Source organism: Ascaphus truei, chromosome 3, assembly GCF_040206685.1.
Source record: "Ascaphus truei isolate aAscTru1 chromosome 3, aAscTru1.hap1, whole genome shotgun sequence".
Classification (NCBI taxonomy): Eukaryota; Metazoa; Chordata; class Amphibia; order Anura; family Ascaphidae; genus Ascaphus; species Ascaphus truei.
In genome coordinates this window covers 200,873,439-200,898,182 of record NC_134485.1, presented here as the reverse complement: position 1 = coordinate 200,898,182, position 24,744 = coordinate 200,873,439, and the positions used below count along the sequence as shown (strand labels likewise).

At 41.5% G+C, this 24,744-nt stretch overlaps 1 protein-coding gene across 1 annotated transcript in view; it reads right to left on the bottom strand.

Annotated features, from left to right (window-relative positions):
- The window catches only part of CALN1 (calneuron 1), a 695,584-nt gene that overhangs the window by 56,425 nt on the left and 614,415 nt on the right, over positions 1 to 24,744 (bottom strand). The window contains exon 5 of the mRNA XM_075589949.1: positions 19,228 to 19,384. Coding sequence (XP_075446064.1) covers positions 19,228 to 19,384 — 157 coding nt within the window. The remainder of the gene's footprint in view (positions 1 to 19,227; positions 19,385 to 24,744) is intronic.

The following is a 24,744-nucleotide window of genomic DNA, read 5'->3' as shown; positions in this document are numbered from 1 at the left end:
CAAGGCTAATTCTTGCTTTCTCAGGACAATGAGACACTGATGCAGTCACCATCTCATCTCCAGGAACACAGGCTGTGTGAAGTAGGATGCTGTGCAGGAGACCATCAGACATCGCGGGTCTATCTTGCTGGGGTAACCCACTGACTCCTTGTACATGCTTTTAAAAGATTTATTTTGGTAATTACTGTACACATTCTATTACCCATTCATTACCTGTTTCAATTAAAAGGTTTTACACTATCATGGGGTCATTGTATGCTCTTCTAACCCCCTTTTCTGCTACAGGATCATTTGGCTCACAGGAGGTTTGAAACACCTCCCTCAAGTAAGAAGCACTTACCCCTACAGTATAGTGGACCTTACTTCACTGGCTACGTACAGTATGCGTGACTTCACCCCATTGGACCTGGTGTTGATATTTTTAAAAGGAAAAAATGCAAAATAATACAGATAAACATCAAGAATTCCATCAATACGTGATATTAAAAAGACAGGGAGAAAGGGGCTCTAATGTATAACAATAGTGATATATCTATATATTTATATATAAAGTGGTAAGTGTTAGTGAGTATCAAATTCCCAATATTTTAAAGTTAAATAATAGTCAAATTTGACAGTGCAATCCTGCAGCCGCAGTAGAAAAATAGGTGTTATCCAGACCCCTTAGGCTATAGAGAAGGAAGAACTCTGGCACATAGTTTGCACTCTAAAATAGATAGTGATACCCAATGACAAGTGTGACCTGGGTTCCCCCCTCCAGTTTCCCTTACCTCCGGTGCAACTTGGGAGAGTGTGGTTGCTGCAGGGAGGTTGCGCCAGGCGAGTGCATCGCCGGAGGCACTGGTGGTTTGGACAGTCGGGCTCCGCCTTCTTGCAGGCCATTGCAAAAGGAGCCAGGCGGCCATTGCCAAGGTACGCATGGAATAGGGCTCGCAAGGGACTACAGCCTACAGGATGCATAGGGTCAAGGCACCACCTGACCCACGGCAGCAAATAGGGCTCTAGGATTCCCTGCTGAAGGGAATAGATTAATTTGGAACGCTGGGACAGCACGTCAGTTGGAGCTGGGACAGAATAAGGGTAGGGTGCGTATGTGCAGGGAGCCAGTGGCCCCTGCACTAGGCCAGAAACCCCCCCATTAGGCCCCAACTCCCCCAAGCTTGTGGTTGCTGCAGGGACATGCCCATAGATAGGGACTCTGCTCTGTAGTACTAGAGTGAGGGACCCAGACAGGACACGGCAGTCTCCAGTTCATAGGTGATCTGGGACCAGACACCTGCACCAACGAAACACAGGATATGGTGGTACAATCCATACGAGACCCACCCACCGTGGAGGCGGAGGCCACACGGATATCGTTACTGAAGCCGTGTATCCCATCAGTATCACTCGCGGCCGCGTGTGGACACACCTGGCAGGTACCGTTATCCAGCAAGTGCACCAACTCAACACTTTAGTGGGGGCAGCGCTGTCTCACACATTTGGGTGGGTTGGGTCTTGGGGACACTGGGAAGGTTCGGTGTCCAAGGGCACCTCAGTACTTTGGGGACGGTATACCCTACGGGGTGTAGACAAGAGTGCATGACGTTGGTGGGTGGTTACGGCCGTGTGAGGCTGGCGGGTAGCTGTAACCAGTAGCCATACTATAGTGCTGTAGTAAACTTGTTATTTTATGTTTATTCAGAGTGTGTTTACTGTGTGAGCATATATAAATATATATATACATAGGTCCTGTAACGGGAAATTCCACATAGTAGAATCCGTTACAGGTGAAGGCGCTGAAGAACATCGTGCCAGGATACACCCCAGGCTCCCTGCAGTGGAGGCTCAGACCTGTACTGATTGGTCGGCCCTCTGTACTTCATGTTGGTGGATGGAGACTGAGGGATATATGAGGAGAATCCTGGCTTTGTTTCCAGAGACAACAAAAAACAGACAAAGATGCCCAAAGCTAGTTTCAATGTGACAAAAATACACAGTGCAATACCTATATATTCTCTTGAAAAAAGGGTAATTTAGTTTAACCCTTTGGCCAAAGCGTCTTAAGCCTGCTGCCACTTTCAAGGCATGACCGTCCTTTTGACACTTATATACAGTCATATGAAAAAGAAAGCACACCCTCTTTGAATTCCATGGTTTTACATATCAGGGCATAATAACAATCACCTGTTCCTAAGCAGGTCTTAAAATTAGGTAAATGCAACCTCAGATGAACAACAACACATGACATATTACACTGTGTCATGGTTTATTTAACAAAAATAAAGTCAAACTGGCCTGATATGTAAAACCATGGAATTCAAAGAGGGTGTACGTTCTTTTTCACATGACTGTACATATATATGTAGGCATGCATAACAATGTCTACAGTCATCTCTCCTGCTGGCGGCAAAACCTGGTAAGTTACAGGAATGCCAGCAGTAATCATGGAGGTTTGCCCTCACACCCTGGTGAGGTGCCCTATGTATGGATGGGAGTGGCTACATGCTCTGATTCCATAATTAGTGACATCAGAGATATGCCTGCCTCCAGAGGTATATAAGGCACTGCACTGCCTAAAGTTAGTGCGTTGTGGTTGCAGCGGGTTGATGTTACAAGGTGAAGGTGAAGGAGCAAGTTCAAAGGTGCCCACTAGTGCAGTAACTAGTGGCACCGATATATATCCAGCCAGAGAAGGCCAACTGTGTCCAGGGACCTGGCACATGGGTGATCTCCCTGCGAGGGAGAGGGGATCCCACTCCATTTGGAGGGCGTACCTTTTAAAGGGGATCACGAAGAAATATGCGGCTGAAGCTATGACTGTGAGGGGCAGCTGGCCCTTTTCACCATGCACAATAAAAATGGCTTGTTCAGCGAGAACCCCATGGTGTGAGTCTGCAATTATTCTCCAGGGGCCCTCACCACCACGAAGGAGTTCCTCATCAGGACCATCTACCTGTGGACGCATAGATCCTGATGAGGTGGAGGCGCTGCACCTGATGTAGGTAGGACTCGCACCCACTACCTCAGCTGCCTGTCTGGCTTGACATCCCCGAATACCATCATGCGGGAGACTCAGGAGTCCTGTTGTCTACAGGTACACCACCATACACGAACATGTAATGAGGGCTGGATAGACCACAGAGGCCATTGTGAGATTGGGTGGGTCAGACAGAGGGAACAAGCGTTACATATATATTATGTGGTAATGGTAGGGGTTTCTCAGAGCTTGTTGGGTATCTGTGTGTTTGTTTCCAGAGACTTGTTGCAGAGTACTTGGAGAGCTGAAGTGGACCCTTTAAATATCTAAAGTCATCCATGGGTGTTTCAGAGACTTGCGGAGGCCTTTGCAGGGAAGCGACGGTGGGAACATTAAAACTGCTGGCTAGCAGAGTACAAAGCAGGACTGCCTACACTACTGCGGACAGCGGTGGAAGTTTGGGAATGTGTATAGGGGTAACTTCTGGACAGAGGTTCCTGCACCTAGGACTTTAGGTTGTTCTCCTACAGTAGTTACCCCAGTTGGGTGAGTTTGTGTGTGTTTTATGTACTGGAGGATTGTGAAAAAACTTTTTCCAATCAGTTCACTTTTGTTCAACGCTGCAGTTCTGTCTAATGAACTGATCCCTGGTGTAATTGTCCTAGCCTCCCTTGACACTTCCTTTCTGTAATCCTGCTAATTTTGTACCACTATGGCGCCCCCTTGATGATTATTTTGTTAAGTGCCATCAACGAGCTGATTGCATCACTTTATGCTGCAGATAAATTGGGGTGATACTTATCCGCAACTTTGTGTTCATATATGTCCTTTGTTGATAGATGAATTTGTAATGGTCAAAACTACAAAACTCCTTTTCAGCTTGAAGGGAGTGAGTGCTCCATTCGGTTTGTCCTTATAAAAGTCTTTAATTCTAAAATTGCAGTACATCTTAAATAGTTTGATCTCAGTTTTAAATGTAGGTAATTGTGGCGGAATGAGAGATCTTTTTCTAAAATGGAAAATTAATTTGATGATACGGTGTACGTAGAGAGATTATAGATCACTTTTTGTGAAAGGGGGAGATCTTTGCAATCTTGTGTTTGCCACTACCCCTCCTGATCCTTTTCCTCTCAGTCTATCTGTCCCTGAAAAACTAGCAGTATGATTCGCAGCATGACTAGTTCTGCTAGAGGAATCAATTGTATTGTGTAAGGTGTCACTAGTTTCTGGCTTTCTTGGAGATGTGGAGATAATAGTTGTCACTAGTCTAATACATGTGGTTCTTAGATGTCTATTCTGGGGTCTCCTGCCTGAGATACTAAACCGATACTGCATCACATACTGTACACTCATGTTGAACTATATCTGAAATTTCTTAACCCAAGATCTGGATTCGTTGGACTTTTATAGGTACAAGACTGCAGCAGCGCAGTACCCGGATAAACATGAAACAGTATGTTTCAGATCACTTGTTGGGGCACAGAGGAGGCACAAAAGGTGGAAACATGCCATGGAATTTTCCTACAGAAACGTGGGACACTTCAATCCCCTCAGCTGGGAACTGGCAAATTAAAGAGGGGGCTGGGAAGTCACTAAAATACACTGAATACTGCCCCCTGGAGCCCGAGATTAAACAAGGCTATTCATAACCTTCTTTTCATTTACTGTATGTCAATGCTGGTTTTAATTGTAATTTCTAAAGGCCAAAAACATACCAGAAGAGAGTTGTGGTATAGAAGCAATCATTTTACACAAAAACACAAAATCTCATTTACAGTACTACAATCAGGTTGCCAGCCATCATCTCATCCGTACTACATACATTTAAATTTAAGGGTAAATGGCGAAGAGAGCGGATGTCAGGGAGAACCCATGTGGAAGTGAAAAAATCAAAATGTGTTGAGTAAAGAAATGTAGCTGACAGAGAGTGAGATGCCAAAAACAGCATAGGAGCAATACCAGAAGTGACACGGATGCCAGAAAGACCATCATAGAGTATCCAGTATACACGTTTTATGTGATTTATTTTTTTTAACTTTGTGAATGGCAGTTCAACTGATACTGTAATCTTTAGAATATATTTTCAACATATTAAACTATATATGTTATGCTCCACATGGAGTGGTACAACAAATACACAGCAAAAGGATCTACTATCAGTTCCAGGAGAGTAAAGATATACATATTAAACTGCCTGATATCAACTTGACATGAATGAGTGCATATTATGGCTGTGTGTAACATCAAAAGTGTCACATATAACGCGTCTGTGGAGTTAATACTGGAGTTATCATCTGTGGTTGCTTTCTTCATCTTTTAATATCTTTAACATGGATGCATACTGAATACCATGGGCTAACATTCTGATTTCATTTCCTCATACAGGTATGTTTGTTTGATTGGAATCCTTCAATCAATTCTAAGTCCATCTACAATTGATATATCTAATTAACAACCACCTGGTATGAGCTGAATAGGCTAACCCCTCCCTTAATTGTTAGTCAATGGTATAACCTACAGTATCACATTTAATACTAACTAACCTAAAAACTCGGTGTCCAAGGTGGTTAGGGAGCGCAATAATATGAAAAAAAAAGAAACATATACAAAATAGTGCAATATGTCTACAACTTCAGGTAAGGAATCCAAATTTCATTCATCCAATGAATTGAATACTCACAGATTAATCTGTGGCAACATGTATATAAAGGTATCTTTAAAGTTGCAGGTTTTTTGTTTCTTTACATCAACCCCAATGGTGTGCGGTTCAACCTAACCTAAAAACTCGCCTCACAAATCAGACACCCCAACAGCCTGCAGTCATGGTTATTGTCCCATCCACAGTTACTCCTACCACCCATTGTGACCAAGCACTGCAATCTATAGCACTTATTCCCTCACCTGCTGTCTCTGTAAGTCTCCCACCTCTAAGATTGTAAGATCTTCGGGGCAGGGATTTCCTTTCCTATTGTCTGATTTTGCTGCGCTTATTGTATTATTATAATTCCCTGTACTGTATTCTTTGTTAAGAGCTGAGTACACTTTTGGTGCTAAATAAATAAAGACATATTATATAATACATATGACTAGAAATGCTAGATCACCAATATATGTTGTTGGGACTATTACACTATATATTGTTTCCTTTTATTATAAATATTTTTTCAATTCTATGGCCGTGGATCTATTGTTTTAAAGAAGATCTTAAGAACAGAGTACACATTTTTCCGGGTAGGGCAGGAGAAGGAGTGGTTCAGTGAGTAAAGACACTTACTGGCACTGAGTTTGAAGCAGGGGAACCTGATTCAATTCCCGGCGTCAGCTCCTTGTGACCTTGGGCAAGTCACCTTATCCCCCTGTGCCTCAGGCACCAAAAACATAGATTGTAAGCTCCACGGGGCAGGGACCTGCACCTGCAAAATGTCTCTGTAAAATGCTATGTAAAACTAGCAGCTCTATAGAAGAACATGCTATTATTATCTTGTTAGAAGAGGAAAACTCTGCCATTGTTGTTTCATCTCTCCTCCCCCTTCCCCTTTTATTCTTTTAACACTTAATTTATACATTTAGATTTTGCAACTCATAAGGTTTTGCACTATTGAAATATGTCCCTGAGGGTGTTGTTCCTTCTCTCTCAGCAGTATATACAGTACAGTATTTTCCTTGACACGCTTGCAATCACATACAGATGTGCAATAATTGATGGAACACAATTTATTACTGTATATTTTTGTACAGTACATATGTAACACCCCTCTATAGAGTTACTAGTATGGTTAGTGTGTGCCGGGCCCCACCCTGTGTAGTCATGGGATCATGACTTCACAGAGACTATTTAAGGGGAAGGGAAAGTTTGAGAAGGTTAGGTTCCAGGAGGACAAGAGGAGAGGAGCTTTGGGAAGCATAGATAAGTAATGTTTATAAAGTAATAGTATCAACCAGGCCCCCCTGTTTATTATGGTGTAGATAGGGACATGTACCCTTTACATTAGGATCCCCAAAAGAAGGAATGGAGGGCTGAATAGTTATGGAAAAAGAAAACGACACGCCATGGTGGGCCTCAGAGAAAAGGGTTCCCGGATGTCGGTGGATCAGCGTTAATATTCTTCATCAGTCTGTATGGAAGTGGCAGTTCCCAAACAGTCCAAAAGTATTCGGTCTCGTAAGACTTACCCAGCAGGATTACCATAGGGCCCCAGCTTGGGGACACGCATAAATTATAGTTGTACTACAAAGGTTCCTGGCGTCCATTTTATCACATCCTTGTTACTTTGTCTCCCAACCACCTAAATCCAGCACCCTGAGTCAAGGTAATCCATGTTGATTAGTCAACCTTTGCGCAATCATGTAAATTTCCTAGGAGCCGGGCAGGGAGGATTACACGTACTGTATATACCTCATTCACTGAGGTTCATATATACATTCCACTGAATTATACACATAGGGTACATAGCAGGAAATGTAGGTACAGCTCAACCCCGTTATAGCTCGATCCGCTACAACGCGGATCCGCTACAACGGGATCCGCTTATAACGCAGTGTGAGCGTGGCTCCTGGATGTAAAAAAAAATACATTTTTTTGGCAAACTTCCACGATTTGCCAAGAGGAATGTCCGGCTACCTACCCTTTTAATATTATATAATAATGATTAAGGGCCTCAGGCACTTCAATAAGCAGCAATACACAGGGTTTAAAATGATTCACACAACCCTGTTTATTGTTCACATAAAAAAAAATCCTTTCATTAACTAAAAGAAAGGTTTGCACAAAGGTTAATACATGGGAAAGAGTGCCCCCACCCTTAAAAAAAAAGAAGTTTATCCCGACTGTTTGTAAACATCATAGCCTGAAGTTTAAGGTGGGATTTAATTACCTTTTCCCTGCCTTATTTCTTGTCCATCACTATCAGTCTTTCTAATTGATCCTCTGATATGGAAAGGGTGTCCGTAAATCTGATTGCTGTGTCGCTAGAATTGGGCAGACAAAATGGACAATTGTCTCCCAACTCCACACACCCCCTCTCCTTCTCCCAAAAATTATTTTACCCTACTAACCCTTTCTCTGTTGGGGGAAGGCTCAGACAGCGTACATGGCATGGCTCTGGCAGAGAGATATTTAAAAATAAAAATGTTCTCACTATAACACTTTGCGGGTTGTTAAAATGGCAGGCTAAGTGGCCCGGTGGCAAATACATTTCACATTTTAGCAGGACGTTTAATGCTCTGTATATGAATAATTTTCTTCCCGTGCTGTAACACTTGAAAAGTTTATGGCCCCTGTTTAACATGCTGTGAAGCTGTCTCCTCGTTTTTATAGTGAAGATTTTTGCCCCACTCCAATAAACGGGCTTACATCTTCCCTAACCAGGAGAACAAAGTGCAGGGATTGTGAAGTTACAGTGACCATGACTGGGTTATACAGGGGCAGGTCACTGTGACTCACTGTGGTGAGGTCATAGAACTCACTCTAGTTCCAACTAATGTTTCTTTCAAATGGAAGCTGTAATGAACCAATAGAACGTGAAATGCAAAGTGTGAACAGGATAACATGGGAAGGGAGGTTAATATTCTGAAAAGTTCTAACAAAGAGTGAATGCGGAAATTAGTCCGATGTCAGATAGTTGTAGCCTTTCTTAGATGAAAAGTCAGTCTTTCATAAAAATAATTGTTAAAGGGGGACAAAAATATTGTCTTTACATTTATTTATTTTACCTTTGTTTATTACCTTGTATGTAATTTTTTTTTAATCTGTAAGTTTTCTTGCATTAGAAGGGCTTATTCTAATTCTCATTAGAAAAGCTTGTGTAATAATACAAAAGAAAAGCCATTAAAAAAATATGCTGCAGTTCAGACAATATCCTAACTGCGTCAGGAAATAAAAATGGCTGCTGGGACAACATACTGGTTATCCAATCAATGAATTAGTGCACAACGATGCATAGTATTCCCCGTAATGATTGGCCACTGTGGCGAGCTCCAATTGGCCACTATGGCTTTGGCTGGGAAATAACTGTTGGTAGAGGCATCACTGCAAGGATTGCTGTAAAGAGGGATAAAATGGCTTGTCTGAGGGCAACAGTTGACAAGAGAAAGTGTTTCTCTTTTTTCCTAAATTGGGATTGCTCTTTTAAGCCATCTGCTTTCCGAAGCCTCTTATCTGTGCGTTTTGGTTTATCAGTTATTCAGTGTGTTACAGAGGGGGTTTCCTGCCCTTGTAATCTCACCCCTCCTCCCTCCCCAACTTCCGTCTCAGACATTTTTCCAACACTGGAAAGTAGAAATGCCCAGATTTCAGTCACATGAATTCCTCTAACTTGTCACGTCATGTCCTAGTTCCTGTCACATTCAGGGTTGGAGCCGGGCAGCTTAACCCCTTCACTGCCAGAGGTCAGCAACGCATTGCAAAGCGAAGGAGGCAATTCACAAAGGTTTGTATAGCCTTTTTTCCATTAAAAGTGCCAGTCCTCCATGGAAAAGATTGGGGCTTTTTTTTAGCATTAGTAAAGCCCTGGGTTTTTTTTTCCGATCTTTGGCTCTTACAGAACACACACACCTCTGAAGCCATACCTAGAAGATATTCCATCTCCTCTACAGATGAGCCTCTGCTACGGGTAGTCCTGCGTGGGGTTGCTGCTGCGACACCGGGCTCAGGGATAGCTGGGAGAGTTATCGCAGCTCTCCCCCTCCGGCGGACGCGATCCTGGTTATAACGCGGTCTCATTATGGGGACCCCAAGCACCGCGTTATAATGGGGTTCAGCTGTATTTCAATAAAATGAAGCTGTGTGATTATATACTGCGTTAACGAGCATCTGTGAGAAAGATGAACTGTTCAATTCTCTGCATAAACTAGCACATTTACGGGGCAATAATGTTGGCTACATCTATATATTCCTAAACACATAAGAGCCATTATCCTTCATTAACAGCTATTCTTGAGAATGACAATTGATGAGCAATAAGGATTCATGCACTTTAGTGAACATAGAGGTGTCCCGGGGACTGGTTAATTATTTTTAATTAAGTCATATGAGCGTTAAGGGGCAGATTACCTGATTGACCCTACAGTTTATCCACAGTATTCATTTTATATAAACCTATTAAAGAACTTTTACTACAAGTGTACAATACAAATACAATTATTTAATATAAGCATCTCTTCTGGAACAGAGAAACAAAGTGATTTAAATATTAGTTAAATGGCCTTGTAATATCACCTGATTATACCCTTGAGTTTTTGTATAGTATAAGTTTAATGTTTGTACCTTAAGTGCAATATAATGTGATTAACATGCAACATTAAATGTTAATGTGATGTGAAAACTAAATTCCCAGGACAACTAGGAGTTTGGTATTTCAATGGCTAATGTATGAATTAAAGTATTTTTCCTTCGGTCCGCAGCTACCTAATCAGACTTCTTACCTGCTATAACTCTAATACCTCTTAGTTATTTTAACAATAGCACAAAGACCAAGACCATTCTTGCATCTGAAATATGTTCACACTATAGGTCATAGTAACTTGGGGGAATGGTTGGGGGAGATGGGGTAGGGAAGGAAAGTTAATCCTGCACAGCTCGTTCAGGCACAGTGCTATTCCCAGGATAGTAATAATATGTGAACATAGAGAGAAAGGACCTGGTCAATGAAAGCACTCTAGTACCCTAATATAATGTGCATAGCTAATTGTTTACAAATAGTTTTATTGATATTCATATTTAAATAAAGGGGTATGCATGGAAACATGACGAATACTAGATATCCTTGGTCAGTAATACTAGTACTTACTGTTTAGAAGATAATTATCACCTAAAATGTCGTCTTTAGGCAAATGTTAAATATAAGAAACCATTGTCCTCTTGACTTTTAGTGTCTTTATTTTTGTTCATAGGGCTACTGTGTTAAGATAGTGCCACTGAATATTTATAATCCTTTCTATTGTGCCATATCCACAATCATAATTCTGTCCATATATTGCTGTTATACAGCTAGAGCAGCTTACTCTTAGTAAGTATCATAATTTTACTCTCGACCTTTGGACCTGTACTACATAACTTTAAAAGAGTAGTGGTGTGACTTCAGTTGATATTCACTGTAGTCAGCTTTGTCATTTTACCAAAAAGATTTAAAAGAGTGAAGATAGTGGTGTCTCAAATCACTATTATGCTCGTTCGCGGTTATAGTATGCTAACTCCCTGGTGTCTGATCAGGACACTAAGGTATAAGCCACTGTATTATTAGTATAGGCTGAAATTGCTGGGTGTTAGGCTCTTTAACAAATGTTATAATAAACAAAGTTCTTTCTTGAGGGTTTTTGAGGTGCTGCATGAGTGGATGCTCTTTATCAATCCTTATTCTGTCCCTACTAAACAGTAAGTACTAGTATTAAACACCAAGGATATCTAACATTCGTCGTGTTTCCATGCATACCCCTTTATTTTAATATTAATAAAACTAATTTTTAACAATTAACTACACACATTATATTAGTGTACTAGAGTGCTTTCATTGACCAGGTCCATTCACTTTAGGTCATAGCTTCACATTTATTAATTCTTAAAGGCCTCAGATGTTTGTTATTTCATCAATCTATTTCTATATATTTGAGGCATGTGTCATTTGCTCAAATGAAAACATCGGTCCGGATTCACTTTAACGATACAGCAGAGTATCACACCTAGGTCCGGTATTTACTGCCATTCAAGTCAATTCAGCACTTAGTGAATCTTCCCTAATGTGAAGAAAAGTATAGCTTTCATGGAAATATATATGTCTAAGTGTACATTGTGCTAATCCTAAATTGAATCATATGTTGGTGTGACTCACCACGGTGTCATTTACTGTATAAAGTCTTTTTTTCCCATTCTCTTCAGTACAAAAGCTTCTTACTAATATTTTGAACCATGACCATAAAATAGCAATGGACATTTCTTCCCCTAGTTAAAGCATATCCACAAAGCTAATTATATACAAATACAACAGCCACGGAATTTCTCATTAGCATGAGCTGAAAGTTAAGTTACAGCAGCACAACATTGCTTTAGCCTCCCTCCTCTCCTGCAAAACCCATAGTTTAGGCTCTGGATGGGAGTAACACTACCCTTAAGTATGACTTTACCAACACATGAAATCCCTGTATTAATGTTAACTGGTCTTTAAGCAGATAGGCGCTATTAGGGGGAACACCTCCTCTGCAACTCATCATCACTAACAGCGGGTATAGTTAATGCAGGGCTCGCTCTGGCCAAAAATATGACTTGACATAACGTTATTGAGTTTTGAATATTCAAATTAAGGCATTATGTGACTTTAACTTAACATAGCTTTGGGGATCTGGTCCAAAGTATTTTCTTCATCCTGAAAATAAAACAGCAACATCTTACGTGTTGAAGACGATGAACAGCCCATAGAGCATGGAGTAACAGTAATGTATGCGGTAATCAATCTATCTGGGGAGATAAAGAGATGTGCATATCTATTGAGATTTACTTCTCCGCAAGTCCGAGTGAACCTTCGAAAAAGTCACAAAATCCCCACATATTTCTCCAAAACTTTTAAAGTGAAAAGTTCTAGCAAAACAGCCCACCTTTTTCAAAATTCGCTAAAAAATATGCACAATAGTGAAAGTCGGCACTCCCAGGGGCTTATTCACTAATCCTCGATAAAAATCAACGCATTGCCAATCGACTTAGCATTGTTTTATCATGCTCTAAAACATGTGTGTCAAAACGGCATTCACTAAGAAACAACAGAATTTTTTAAAAGTTCGGTAAAAAAAAGGTGCAAGATCGAACGACTTGTTTTTTTTTCTTGTTATCACGCAATACTGTAAGTGTTTGTTTAAACTGCAAACTGGAAGAGTTGCTCGGAGATTCAGCGTCTCCATGCACGGCTCTTACAGGCGATCGTGCAGTTTAAATATTAATGTTAATACTCATGTACGGGAGCAGGGGGTCTCTTCAGCTGAACCATATTGATTTCAGCCTCGGGGGCCCCCCACTTCCCAAGATACAGGCCCCGGTATGGGAAATACTGCAGGAGGTACCGGCACCCCCTAAGGGGGCCTGTAACTCGAGAAGTAAGGGGTCCCCGATGCTGAAATCAATGCAATTCAGCACAGTAGATTAAAAAAAAAAAAAAGTAGTGTTCTGAGCATGCACATTTTAAGTGAAACTTCTTTGTCTTTTGTCACTGTATTGTCACAAAAATTGTATTTGTGATTTATTTATTTATAAAATATTTTACCAGGAAGTAATACATTGAGAGTTACCTCTCGTTTTCAAGTATGTCCTGGGCACAGAGTTAAGACAAATAATACATGGTTACAAATACATAGTTACATAAATGAACAAGGTATACATTATATACAAGACATTGCATGCACAGTTAAAGAAAATATATATTATGAGCGTATGAAACAGTTACAGACCAGATTAAAGTGTGAGACAGCCTTAGATTTGAAAGAACTTAAACTGGTGGTGGATATGAGAGTCTCTGGTAGGTTGTTCCAGTTTTGGGGTGCACGGTAAGAGAAGGAGGAACGGCCGGATACTTTGTTGAGCCTTGGGACCATGAACAGTCTTTTGGAGTCTGATCTCAGGTGGTAGGAGCTGCATGTGGTAGGGGTGAGGAGCTTGTTCAGGTAGCTGGGTAGCTTGTCTATAAAGAATTTGAAGGCAAGACAGGAAAGGTGAACTTTGCTCGAGTGATGATCTAGTTCTTTGAGCATTTCGCAGTGATGTGTGTTATAGTTGCACTGGAGTGATGTTTTTAATTAAAAATCAAAACACAATTTCAGTGACAAAACGCAAAGAAGTTTGACATAGAACGCGCGTGCTCGGCACACACACCCTGTTTTAGCTATTTGCACTATTTGCTATTTATACAAACAATGAATTCCTTATGTGTGTGTGTCTCTGTGTCTCAGTGTGTGTGTCTCAGTGTGTGTGTGGGTGTTTGTGTCTGTGCCTCAGTGTGTGTGTGTGGTCTCCGTGGTCTCCGTCTCCCAAGTGTGGAAGGGTGGCTTCTGCGCATGCTCGCCGAGCCGGTGGCGCCCGTGAAGGGCAGTATTGTGCATGCGTGGGATTATATCGTCTTCTGTGCATGCGCTGCCTTCAACTTCCGTGTGGACTGGAACGTTGAGGTATATGCATGCGTGGCCACGCGACCGTCTAGCGTGATGTCACTTCCGGCACGCTTTTTCATTACAAGCCAATAGATTTTTCCCATCAAAACTCTATAGGTGCCAGAAAAGAAGTTTCACTTACAAAAAAACCTTCCTTACAGTAGCGGCTAGCCGGTAAGGTAATGAGCTACTTTAATGTGAATTTTACTAACAGTGTTGGGGAGCAAGGGGTCTCCTGAGCTGAACCTTACTAATTTCAGCCTCGGGGACCCTCTGCTTCCCGAGTTATAGGCCCCGGTATGGGTGGCCGGTATCTCCTATGCATTTAAATCACCCATGTCACGTGACCGGGAGATTTAAACATTGCAGGGATTACTGGCACCCCATACTGGTTGTGGTTAAGCTCAGGAGACCCCTGCTCCCATACACTTTTAGTAAAATTCACATTAAAACAGCTTAATTACCTTAGCGGATAGCCTCTAAGGCAATGAAGGGCTTAAGGCACAGTAGCTGGTGGGGGTGGGGGGGGGGGGGTGAATGAAGGCCCAGGGTGGGTGGTTAGGCCTACTGGGAAAGTTGATGGAGGAGTGGTAACCGATATGATAATGAAGGAGTTACCCCTCCCGCTACCCACTCAGTAGGCCTAACCACCCACCCTGGGCCAAGAACCCCCATCACCCAATCTCTCTACCCCAATAAATATTAAAATATCTACTACCTACCAATACACAACCCACCCCCCTAACCCCCGCACTGTCCCCCAACACATACAGTACAGTAATGGGCAAAATTACTATTATCCAGATATGGAGAATAGTGCATTATCCAGCCAGCATAAAGTAAATAAAAGTTGGCAGGAAAATTACACTAGAAACAAACTAATGGCCACTATCCCCTTAATCACCTTAGCGGAGAGTAACTGCTGTAGTAATTAAGGGGGTTAACCCCCCTCCCTCACTACCCACCAAGGAGGCCTAACCCCCCTTCCCTGGGCAACTACCCCCACCCTCCACCACTGCTACCCATTGATTGGCACAGTGTTAAACCTTGTCCATATTATATGGGCATGCTTTGGCACTATGGCAGTCAATGGGAAACCTAAAAAAAAAAAAAAATACAAACCAATTAAATAAAACCAATAACCACAAAGCCAAAACATTTAAATAAAACCAATAACCACAAAGCCAAAACATTTAAATAAAGACAACCACAAATGGCTGTTAGATCTGTTTCCCTTCCCTAGTATAATTTTGGAAGACTGACCAGGGCAATGCCATGCTGTCTGTATCATAAGATATGGATATGCTACTCCAGACCAAGTCTATTTGGGACTTCAACCTCTGCCTATACCCATGATTATATTTAATTCACTTTTCACAGTATGTCTTTCTACTTATGAGAATGAGGTTTGTATACAACAAGACAGAGAAGCCCAAAGCTACATCCAACATGACAAAAATACATAGTGAAATACCTATATATTCTATTGAAAAGGGTAATTTAGTTAAACCCTTTGGTCAAAGCATTATAAGCCTGCAAGCCACATCTAGGCATGACCAAATTTGCAGGTCCTAACACTACCTGATTAAAATTCTCATTTACCTCTATATTAAGAGGGAGAATGATCACATTGGATCTGAATAAACCCAGCAATATGAAAAAGACCTGCTAACTTGGAGTGGAGAGTGGCGAGCATAAACCTTGGGGGGGTGGGGGGGCACTAACCTCCAAATAGCAGAGACCAGCTGGAAAAAGTTAATAAAACACATAGAATCCCAGCAAGCTAAAAAACAAAACATAACACACAATATATATACATATATATATATATATATATATATATATATATATATATATAATTGGCAAAAGGAGTGCTACCGGGCATGGCCAAATGTATACAACAAAAGACAGAGAAGCTACATCCAATATGCCAAAAATACATAATGAAATACCTATATATTCTCTTGAAAAGGGGTCATTTAGTTAAACCCTTTGGACAAAGCAATATAAGCCTGCAAGCCACATCAAGGCATGACCAAATTTGCAGGTCCTAACACTACCTGATTAAAATCTCAACTAAATTACCCTTTTTCAAGAGAATATATAGGTATTTCACTGTGTATTTTTGTCATATTGGATGTACAGTAGCTTTGGGCTTCTCTATCTTTTGTTGTTTACATTTAGCCACACCAAGCAGCACTCCTTTTGACACTTATATACAGCTCAACCCCATTATAGCACGATCCGCTACAACGCGGATCCGCGGATAACGCGGGTTGAGTGTGGCTCTCGATTTAGATCATCAAGTTTCCCCCCCCACCCGCCAAAGCTTTATTGCTAACGTACACACAGAAAAAGACACACACGGAGATGGAGATGGATACACACATACACAAAATTGGGGGAGGAGATTGCAGTAAACTATTAGTCCTATCTATAGTTTAAGGTGAAACACCTAAATGAAAGATGTCCAAATCTTGCAGTACACTGATATATATTCTTTGTTTATAATTGATATGATGCAGTATCACAGAGTTAGCCCATCACACATTAATCTCTTTAGACATAATCCAACTGCTATGGTAATCATTCATATATACATTCTTTTGTGTTCATGCTTAGATATTCCCAGATATGCTAGGGGTAATATCAATGTGGTGGTAAGATCTTAAGCCCGGCAGCAGGAAATTGAGCACTAAAGTTAGCTTCTCAGGAATGTATAGGACTAATGGCAATGAGAGGCTAACTGCTACTGGCTATGTAGCAATTCAGCTATAACGTTAAATAATTCTCTGGTTGCTATAGTCCTTCCCTAATTAGAGCTTGACCCATTTTAGTGAAATTGTTTTCCTTTCTCAGAAATCATGTAGCAGCATAGCTACCATGCAGTTTCCTGCACATGATTTCAAGTGGTCAGTTATTATGGGGGGCAGGGCTAACTAGCACAGGGTAGGCAGGAAACAGCATGGCAGCTATGCTGCTACAAGATTTATGAGAATGGAAAACAATATTACACACATTCATATCTTTATTTGTATACATGTTTCTTGTATTTAAACCCAACCCCTGACAAGATCAGTCACTTTTTCTCTCCTCCCTGTCCCCCATTTCATATGTTCAGAGAATAAGCAGTCTTTTGTTGTAGAGCAGTAATGAGAAACTCCTCCCCAAACCCTCTTATGCATTCTCCTGCTTTTCATTAGCCTTTCTTTAGTGTCAATTGCTGGAATGGGAGTAGAGGCAGAGGGACGTTAGTTATTTATGTCCCACAGCCTATGTTCCTATTTATGTTCCAGCCTATGCTTGGAATATCTAGTAGCTTTGCGCAATTTGGTCATAAACATACACAGCTATATGCTGTAGGTATAATGTTAATGCGGACAACCCCTCATATGCACCTTCTGCTCACCCCTCGCTGCATTCTGCAGCCTGCAGGGGGAAAAGAACATCTTGTAGCAGCATCTTGTGTTAACCCCCTAATTGCCACCCCCCTCAAACAGCAAAGGCTGAAAATAGAGCATGCAAGAACAGAAAGCAATAGTGAGAATAATTGTACGTTATATTAGCAAGCATCTAAAGAGGTTCATTGAGCCCTCCAAGAATAGAAGCTGCAGAATCAGAATTGTACATGGCAATGATATCGAACACTTCCAATGTCAGAGAAGAAGCCTGGATTTAACTATAAGAGACAGATAAACATGCGTATATATACTTGACAAAACTGGGAGAGGAGCTCCCATGTGTGTGCTCCAAATAGACTGTGGTGTATTTGATAAATAGACCCTTTGATAAAGCGCCCTACGAGGCGGGAAACGCGTCAGGGGATCCATGTGCTGTTTTAACTTTGGCTGTTATGCCCAATAAAATCATTTAATTATACCCATGACTAGCCTAATTTTCCAGCTATTGCAGGGCCCATTTACTTCGTCTTATGCGTATGTATACACACACACAATCACACACCTCTCTCTCCTACCTCTCTTGGGGATCGTGGTGGTGCTGCTGCTGCCGGCTCCTCCTCCCTCCTCCACACACACACAAAGATTATATGATCGTCCGTGCTTCCGGCGCCACCTCCCACCTCCTCCCCCAACCCCCCTCCCCCTGGCAGCCATTTTCTTTTGCGATTCCGGTTATAAAACGGTGGCAATATGTGAACCCCAAACACCGTATTATAATGGGGTTCAGCTGTATATAGTGGTGATATGGTATGTTTTTTTTTGTTTTTTTGAGCTTGCTGGGATTCTGTGTGAGTATGAGGTTTGGCAAAATCCTTTTCGGGTTTTCAGGTTCCGGTTCGGGATTTTGCTCTTGCTCGCCCTCTGCGGCCGAATTGTCCATTTTTGTCTCTGCAACTTCCTTTAAAAGGACAGCCCTCTGAGTAGGAAGTTGCCGATCAAAGTTCCAGTTCATGCTGAGTACATGCAACGCGCGTGTACCTATTGTCTTCCACGTTACAAGACCCGGCTCACGTACCTTGACTATTCTTGTCTTGAGCCTCGACCTCTGCATCCACACTGACTATGCAACTCTGCTGCCAGCCCTGACCTTCAGCCTATGATGTACTACTCTATCAGGACTCTGTCCCTCGGCTCAGGTCGGTTCTTTCACCTTCCTACCTCAGACCTGCGGGTCCGCTTCCTGCTTGAGACGAGCATCCTTACAATGAGAATCCTGAGCATTATTTTATTATTTTTTCTATATAAATAGAGAGAATGGGCCAGTGTGTAACTCAGCAAGGGTCCCAGCCATGTGAGAAGGGAGATGAGGATTAATGAGCTACAGTAGAATGTGTTTCATTGACATGGAAGCTGTACTACTGTATTTTTTTTAGCATATAAATAAGATATAATGCTATGCTTCAATGTAGCATGATTATGGTTAAAAAAAATACTGAGTAAAATGGTTTGCAAGAAACAATTCTGGACTTTGAAATTGTGTATTTGTGTCTCTAATAACATTTTAAATGTATTTATGGGATAACCTTTCATTAGTTACCAAATTAATCTTATAACTTGGCTAACCTTAATTGAAAGCAAAACCATCTGCTGCAATCAATATACCATGCAATGAGTTCAACTGAAAGTTTCAAGATGAACATTTATAAAACTATATGCCCGAGAATTTTTTTTAAAAAGATTTACCTCCTTCAAACTCTGTTTGATAGTTGCCAGAGGTCTCGTTTAGACTCTCCTCTTCATTAATGATTATGTTTTCAATGTCCTTCATTGTTAAGTGATCCCGAAAAGCATGATACAGAATGTGTTTTAGTTCCTCCAGTGTTATCCTTTGCATATCAAACTGTGGAGAGAAAGGAAAAACATACTCGTTAGCAATTACAAGTGTAGAACAATTAAAGCAGTATCTGGCTGTGATGAGTTTTGTATTTACAGTTCATATCAGGAGCAGCCATTTATTCAAGATGCCCCAGGTCTTGCTGCAAACCAGATCTATTGTTGCCCATTTAGTTAAGAATTCAAGAAAAAATTGGGGGGGGGAATCATGTAGGGCAGGGGTGCGCAAACTTATTTTCATGCGCCCCCCTGTCTCCTCTACCCTCCGGCTTGCGCCCCCTCCTCCCGCACGACCCCAGCGTCAAATGACATCACGGGGTCGTGTGACGTCACGTTGCCAGAGCAACGTGACATCACATGACCCCGCGGCGTCATTTGACGCCAGTTGCCTTGGAGATGCGTCGTTGGAACGAAGGTAAGTAAACCAGTTACAGAGGCCTCACGCGATCCCCGGCATTTATTTTAAATGCCTTTGAAGAAGCGCGGGGGCCTCTGTAACACCCGCGCCCACCAGACAATCAAGCGCCCCGACTTTGCGCACCGCTGATGTATGGGACAAAACCATCTGTTAAGCCAATACAACATTCGTAAGAGAGAAACAAGTGACAGTAATCCCCAAATAAAGTAAATTGCTATTTACAAACGTCTTGTGAAAAAAAAATCAATCAAATATATAGCAATTAAGGATGCGCTTAACATACAATGTGATCTAAACTAAAAAAAACTAGTATGGGGTAGGTGCTGCTTCAAAAAGAACTGTTCCTCGTTCTGAGTGAAAATGGGTCCAGGAGAATCAGCGCACCTCAAAATAAAAAAGGGAGAAAGAAAAAAAGAGAAAAAAATAGTGAAGCACGTTCACAGAAATCTTCAGCAAATTCAATGGTGAGGTATGCACTAAAATGAAGTGCCTGAACCCAGGTACTAAAAGGTTTTTTTGCTCCTCTGCTCCCACAGTGGACAACAGAAGCCTCTTCTTTAAAAATCCAACTTTATGTGTAAAAAAAAATCAGAGTAACACTAACACAGACAGAGTATACTTTAAGAAGGACCAGTTTGAGCCCTTTTCGCTTCCTTCAGTGATCGCGACTCCCACCACCGTTCCATTCCAGCCGGTGTCCTACAGCACGTCACTTCCGGTGTTCATGTGCTTTCCAGATTACCCGGCAACCCTACATGTTTTGCAGGTAGTTCCTTCTTCCTCGGGGGTATGTATGGTATGCGTGTGTCCCCTCCTAATATATCCCTTTCTATCACTACACTGCAATTAACTTTAATCACATGCTTTACAGGCAGAAATACCGGATTAGGATACATATGGTGAGTATAAACACAAAGCTTACATGTATATTAAAAATAGAAGCATGAAATTACATAAAATTAGATGAATATCCCCATAGATCTACTTTAGAATATTGATTTGGCACTAGATTGATTATACAGATAGATGATTTGGAATGAATCTATTGTTAATCACCAGGTAATGGATATACAGATCGTTTACAGGTCGCGTGATACTGTAATTCACGAGCAAAAGACATGGATAAAAATGTATCAATATATGAACATTGTTTCTTATCGTCTAACAAGATAGGGACAGTGGAGTTAAGAATTAGATGAATATATATAATGTGTTTCATAATTAGAGATGCATTAATTTACCAGAATTATTGATATCCTCTGCTATGACAAGATAGGTAAAATTTAGATGAATATCTATAATATATTTCTTAGTGAGAGACAAGTTATGAGAAAAAACAACGTGAGAAACAAATTCTACAGTATGTTAAAAAAAACACCCTAAATCAATATTTATGTTGAGTCCCTTTGGGGTTAATGTTTTTAATTTGTAAGTCCACATAGTTTCCTTCTGTGAGATCTTTTGTACTAGGTCCCGTCATCATTTATCTAGCTCTATTCTATCAATTCCCATAAAGGTTAAACCTTTAGGATTACTGAAATGTTTTTTTGAACTTGAGACACTGTGTCTTTTACACATAAAGTTGGATTTTTAAAGAAGAGGCTTCTGTTATCCACTGTGGGAGCGGAGGATCAAAGAAACCTTTTAGTACCTGGGCTCCGGCACTTTCATGTAAGTGCATACCTCACCATTAAATTTGCTGACGATTTCTGTGAACGTGCTTCACTATTTTGTTCTCTTTTTTCTTTCTCCCTTTTTTATTTTGAGGTGCGCTGATTCTCCTGGACACACAAAAAAACACCAATGTAGATTTATTGCAGAAAACAGCGGAAACAGCAACAACATTTCAGGTCTCACCTGAAGAAAGGTCCGTGAAGGACATGAAACATTGTTGCTGTTTCCACAACAGAATGTATAGGGCTCGATGAGTTGGTTTGGAATACCTGACCATCTGGTACTCGCAGGGGTGCTCAACTCTAGTCCCCAAGCCCACCAACAGGTTGAAGACCGACTCTCTGATTGAACCACCTCTGCTGAAGCAACGATATCCTGAAAACCTGACTTGTTGAAGGAGCTTGAGGACTGAAGTTTAGCCCCCCTGCTCTATCGTACTGGCTCACATCCCATATTATCTTGGAAATGTTAGATCATATTCAGGCTGATTATGAGACAAAAATCAATACAAGAACATGTTGTACTGTATGTTTATGACAGATTTGAACAATTGTCCATTTAACATAAGACCTCATTATCATAATTTTAGGCCAGATGTTAACGACTTTATAGTGCCTAACTCTAAATCAATAAATAATGTCAGGACATCGCTAACATTTTTATGCCACCGTTATTTCAGCATTACCTAACCAACTCTAAATTGGGGGTCTCTGGAGATGAACCCAATTTATTTCAGCTCTGGGAACCCCCTGCTTCAATACGTCTGTAGGGAGCGCCTCAAGTTCGACTTCCTTTTGGCCCGTCTGCCGCAGGAACTATAAACCTCACTGAGATACCGGAACCCCCTTTGGAGGTCTGTATCTCAGGAAGCAGGGGTCCCCGGAGCTGAAATTAACAGGGTTCAGCTCTGGATACCCCCAGCTTCAAACCTATGTTAAAATATATATATTAAAAAGAAAAAAATACACATATATTGCTCCTTTAAGCACTGTACAGTATACAGTAACAAGTCAAAACAGAACTTGGTGCTGTGGGAGACGTGTGGAGGCATACTTGAATGTTATTGTCTTCATTGCACTCTGTAGTATCAAGGGTTATGTGCTGAATAGAGCTCTAAAATTCATTTGGTGTTACACTGGCATTACATTTTGCTAAAATACTTGTAATTAAATTAGGGAATTATTGGTTTAATTATTATTTTTATGTACAAACTACAAAAAAAGCATCTGTAACCTTTGAAAATAGTAATCAAGCCAGTTAAAGCTGCAGTTCAGTCTATATCCTGCATGTGTGTTTTTTTTAATAAATCAGTTCTGTAGTAAGAAAAAATACTTTTAGCATTTTCGGTTTTTAAAAAAACAACTTTGAAAGACCAATTTTCTTGTATTCTATTTTAACAAGCATTTGCTAAGGCACTGCCCCTTCATGGCCTGTCACAAACCCAGGCACACCCCTTTGTCAGCACTGCCCTCCCTCTCTCTAAACGTGCACTAGCATCTGGTCACATGATCTTGGTCACATGATCTTCCTCATACAGTAGTACATTCAAGGAAGCTGGAGAAAAGGGATCAGCCATGCATAGCAGCTCGGATAGGCGATTTCAAACTTATTACAGTGTTTATTCCATTCATTGCACGTGTATATAATGTAAAATTGTAATAATTCCATTTATAGCAAACGTGTATATGTGAATATTATTTAGATGTATATGTATGTTACTGAAATGTGGAGTGAGTGTGTAGGTAAATACACACAATACACTTCCACTGCATATATATATATATATATATATATATATATATATATATATATATATATATTATATATATATATATATATATATATATATATATATATATATATATTATATATATTATATATGTATGTATATGTGAAGTTATGTGAGTAAAAAAGTGACAAAAACCCTCCATAGCAAGGCAAATAGCAAATGGAAATATTACTGTATGCTCATTTGTATGTATATATATATTTATATACACACACACTTCAAATACGGATAGTGATTCACGTAAATGATATATATATTCACTTTCTGGGAGTATAAGAGTGACTGTCCTGTTGTTCCTTTTTTTGTATCCATCATTGAATGGTATGCACCCTCTCTTTACGTTTATTTTATACTAGCTGAGAGACCCGGCGTTGCCCGGGATGTAATGTTCCCGCTCCTCTCTCTCTCCTCACCCCTCCCCCTCTCTCTGTTTGTCCCCCATTCACATCAATCCAGTTCCCCCCCTCCCTCCTTTACAGCTTCATGCAGTGTGTGTGCGTCAGTCATTGTGTGTGCGTCAGTCAGTCAGTGTGTGTGCGCGCGCGTCAGTGAGTCTGACGCAGAAACACAAACACACACACAGACTGACTGACGCACACACACACACAGTCAGTGTGTGCGTGTGTGTGTGCCTCAGTCAGTCAGTGTGTGCGTGCGGCAGTCAGTCAGTCATTCAGTCAGTGTGTGGGTGTGGGGGTGTGCGCGCGCGCGCGTCAGTAAGTGTGTGTGTGTCAGTCAGTGTGTGTGTGTGTCAGTCAGTGTGTGTCAGTCAGTGTGTGTGTGTCAGTGTGTGTGTGTGTCAGTGTGTGTGTGTGTGTGTCAGTGTCAGTGTGTGTGTGTGTCAGTGTATGTGTGTGTGTGTACCATTCATTGTGTGTGTGTGCGCGCGCGCGTCAGTCTGTGTGTGTGCGCGCGTGGGTGTGGGGGTGTGCGCGCGTGCGTCAGTCAGTGTGTGTGTGTGTTTGTTTGTGTCAGTGTGTGTGTGTGTGTGTGTCAGTGTGTGTGTGTGTGTGTCAGTGTGTGTGTGTGTGTGTGTGTGTGTGTGTGTGCAGCAGTCAGTGTGTGTGTGTGCAGCAGTCAGTGGGTGTGTGTGCAGCAGTCAGTGTGTGTGTGTGTGTGTGTGCGCGCGTCAGTCTGTGTATGTGTGCGTGTGGCTGTGAGGGGTTGTGTGCATGCGGCTGTGAGGGGTTGTGTGCGTGCGTCAGTATGTATGTGTGTGTGTCAGTCAGTGCGTCAATCAGTCAGTGTGTGTGTGTGTGTGTGTGCGTGCGTCAGTCAGTCAGTGCGTGCGTCAGTCAGTCAGTGTGTGCGTCAGTGTGTGTGCGTGCGTCAGTCAGGGTGTGTGCGTGCGTCAGTCAGGGTGTGTGCGTGCGTCAGTCAGGGTGTGTGCGTGCGGCTGTCAGTGTGTGTACGTGTGGCTGTCAGGGTTTGTGTGCGTGCGCCAGTCAGGGTTTGTGTGCGTGCGCCAGTCAGGGTTTGTGTGCGT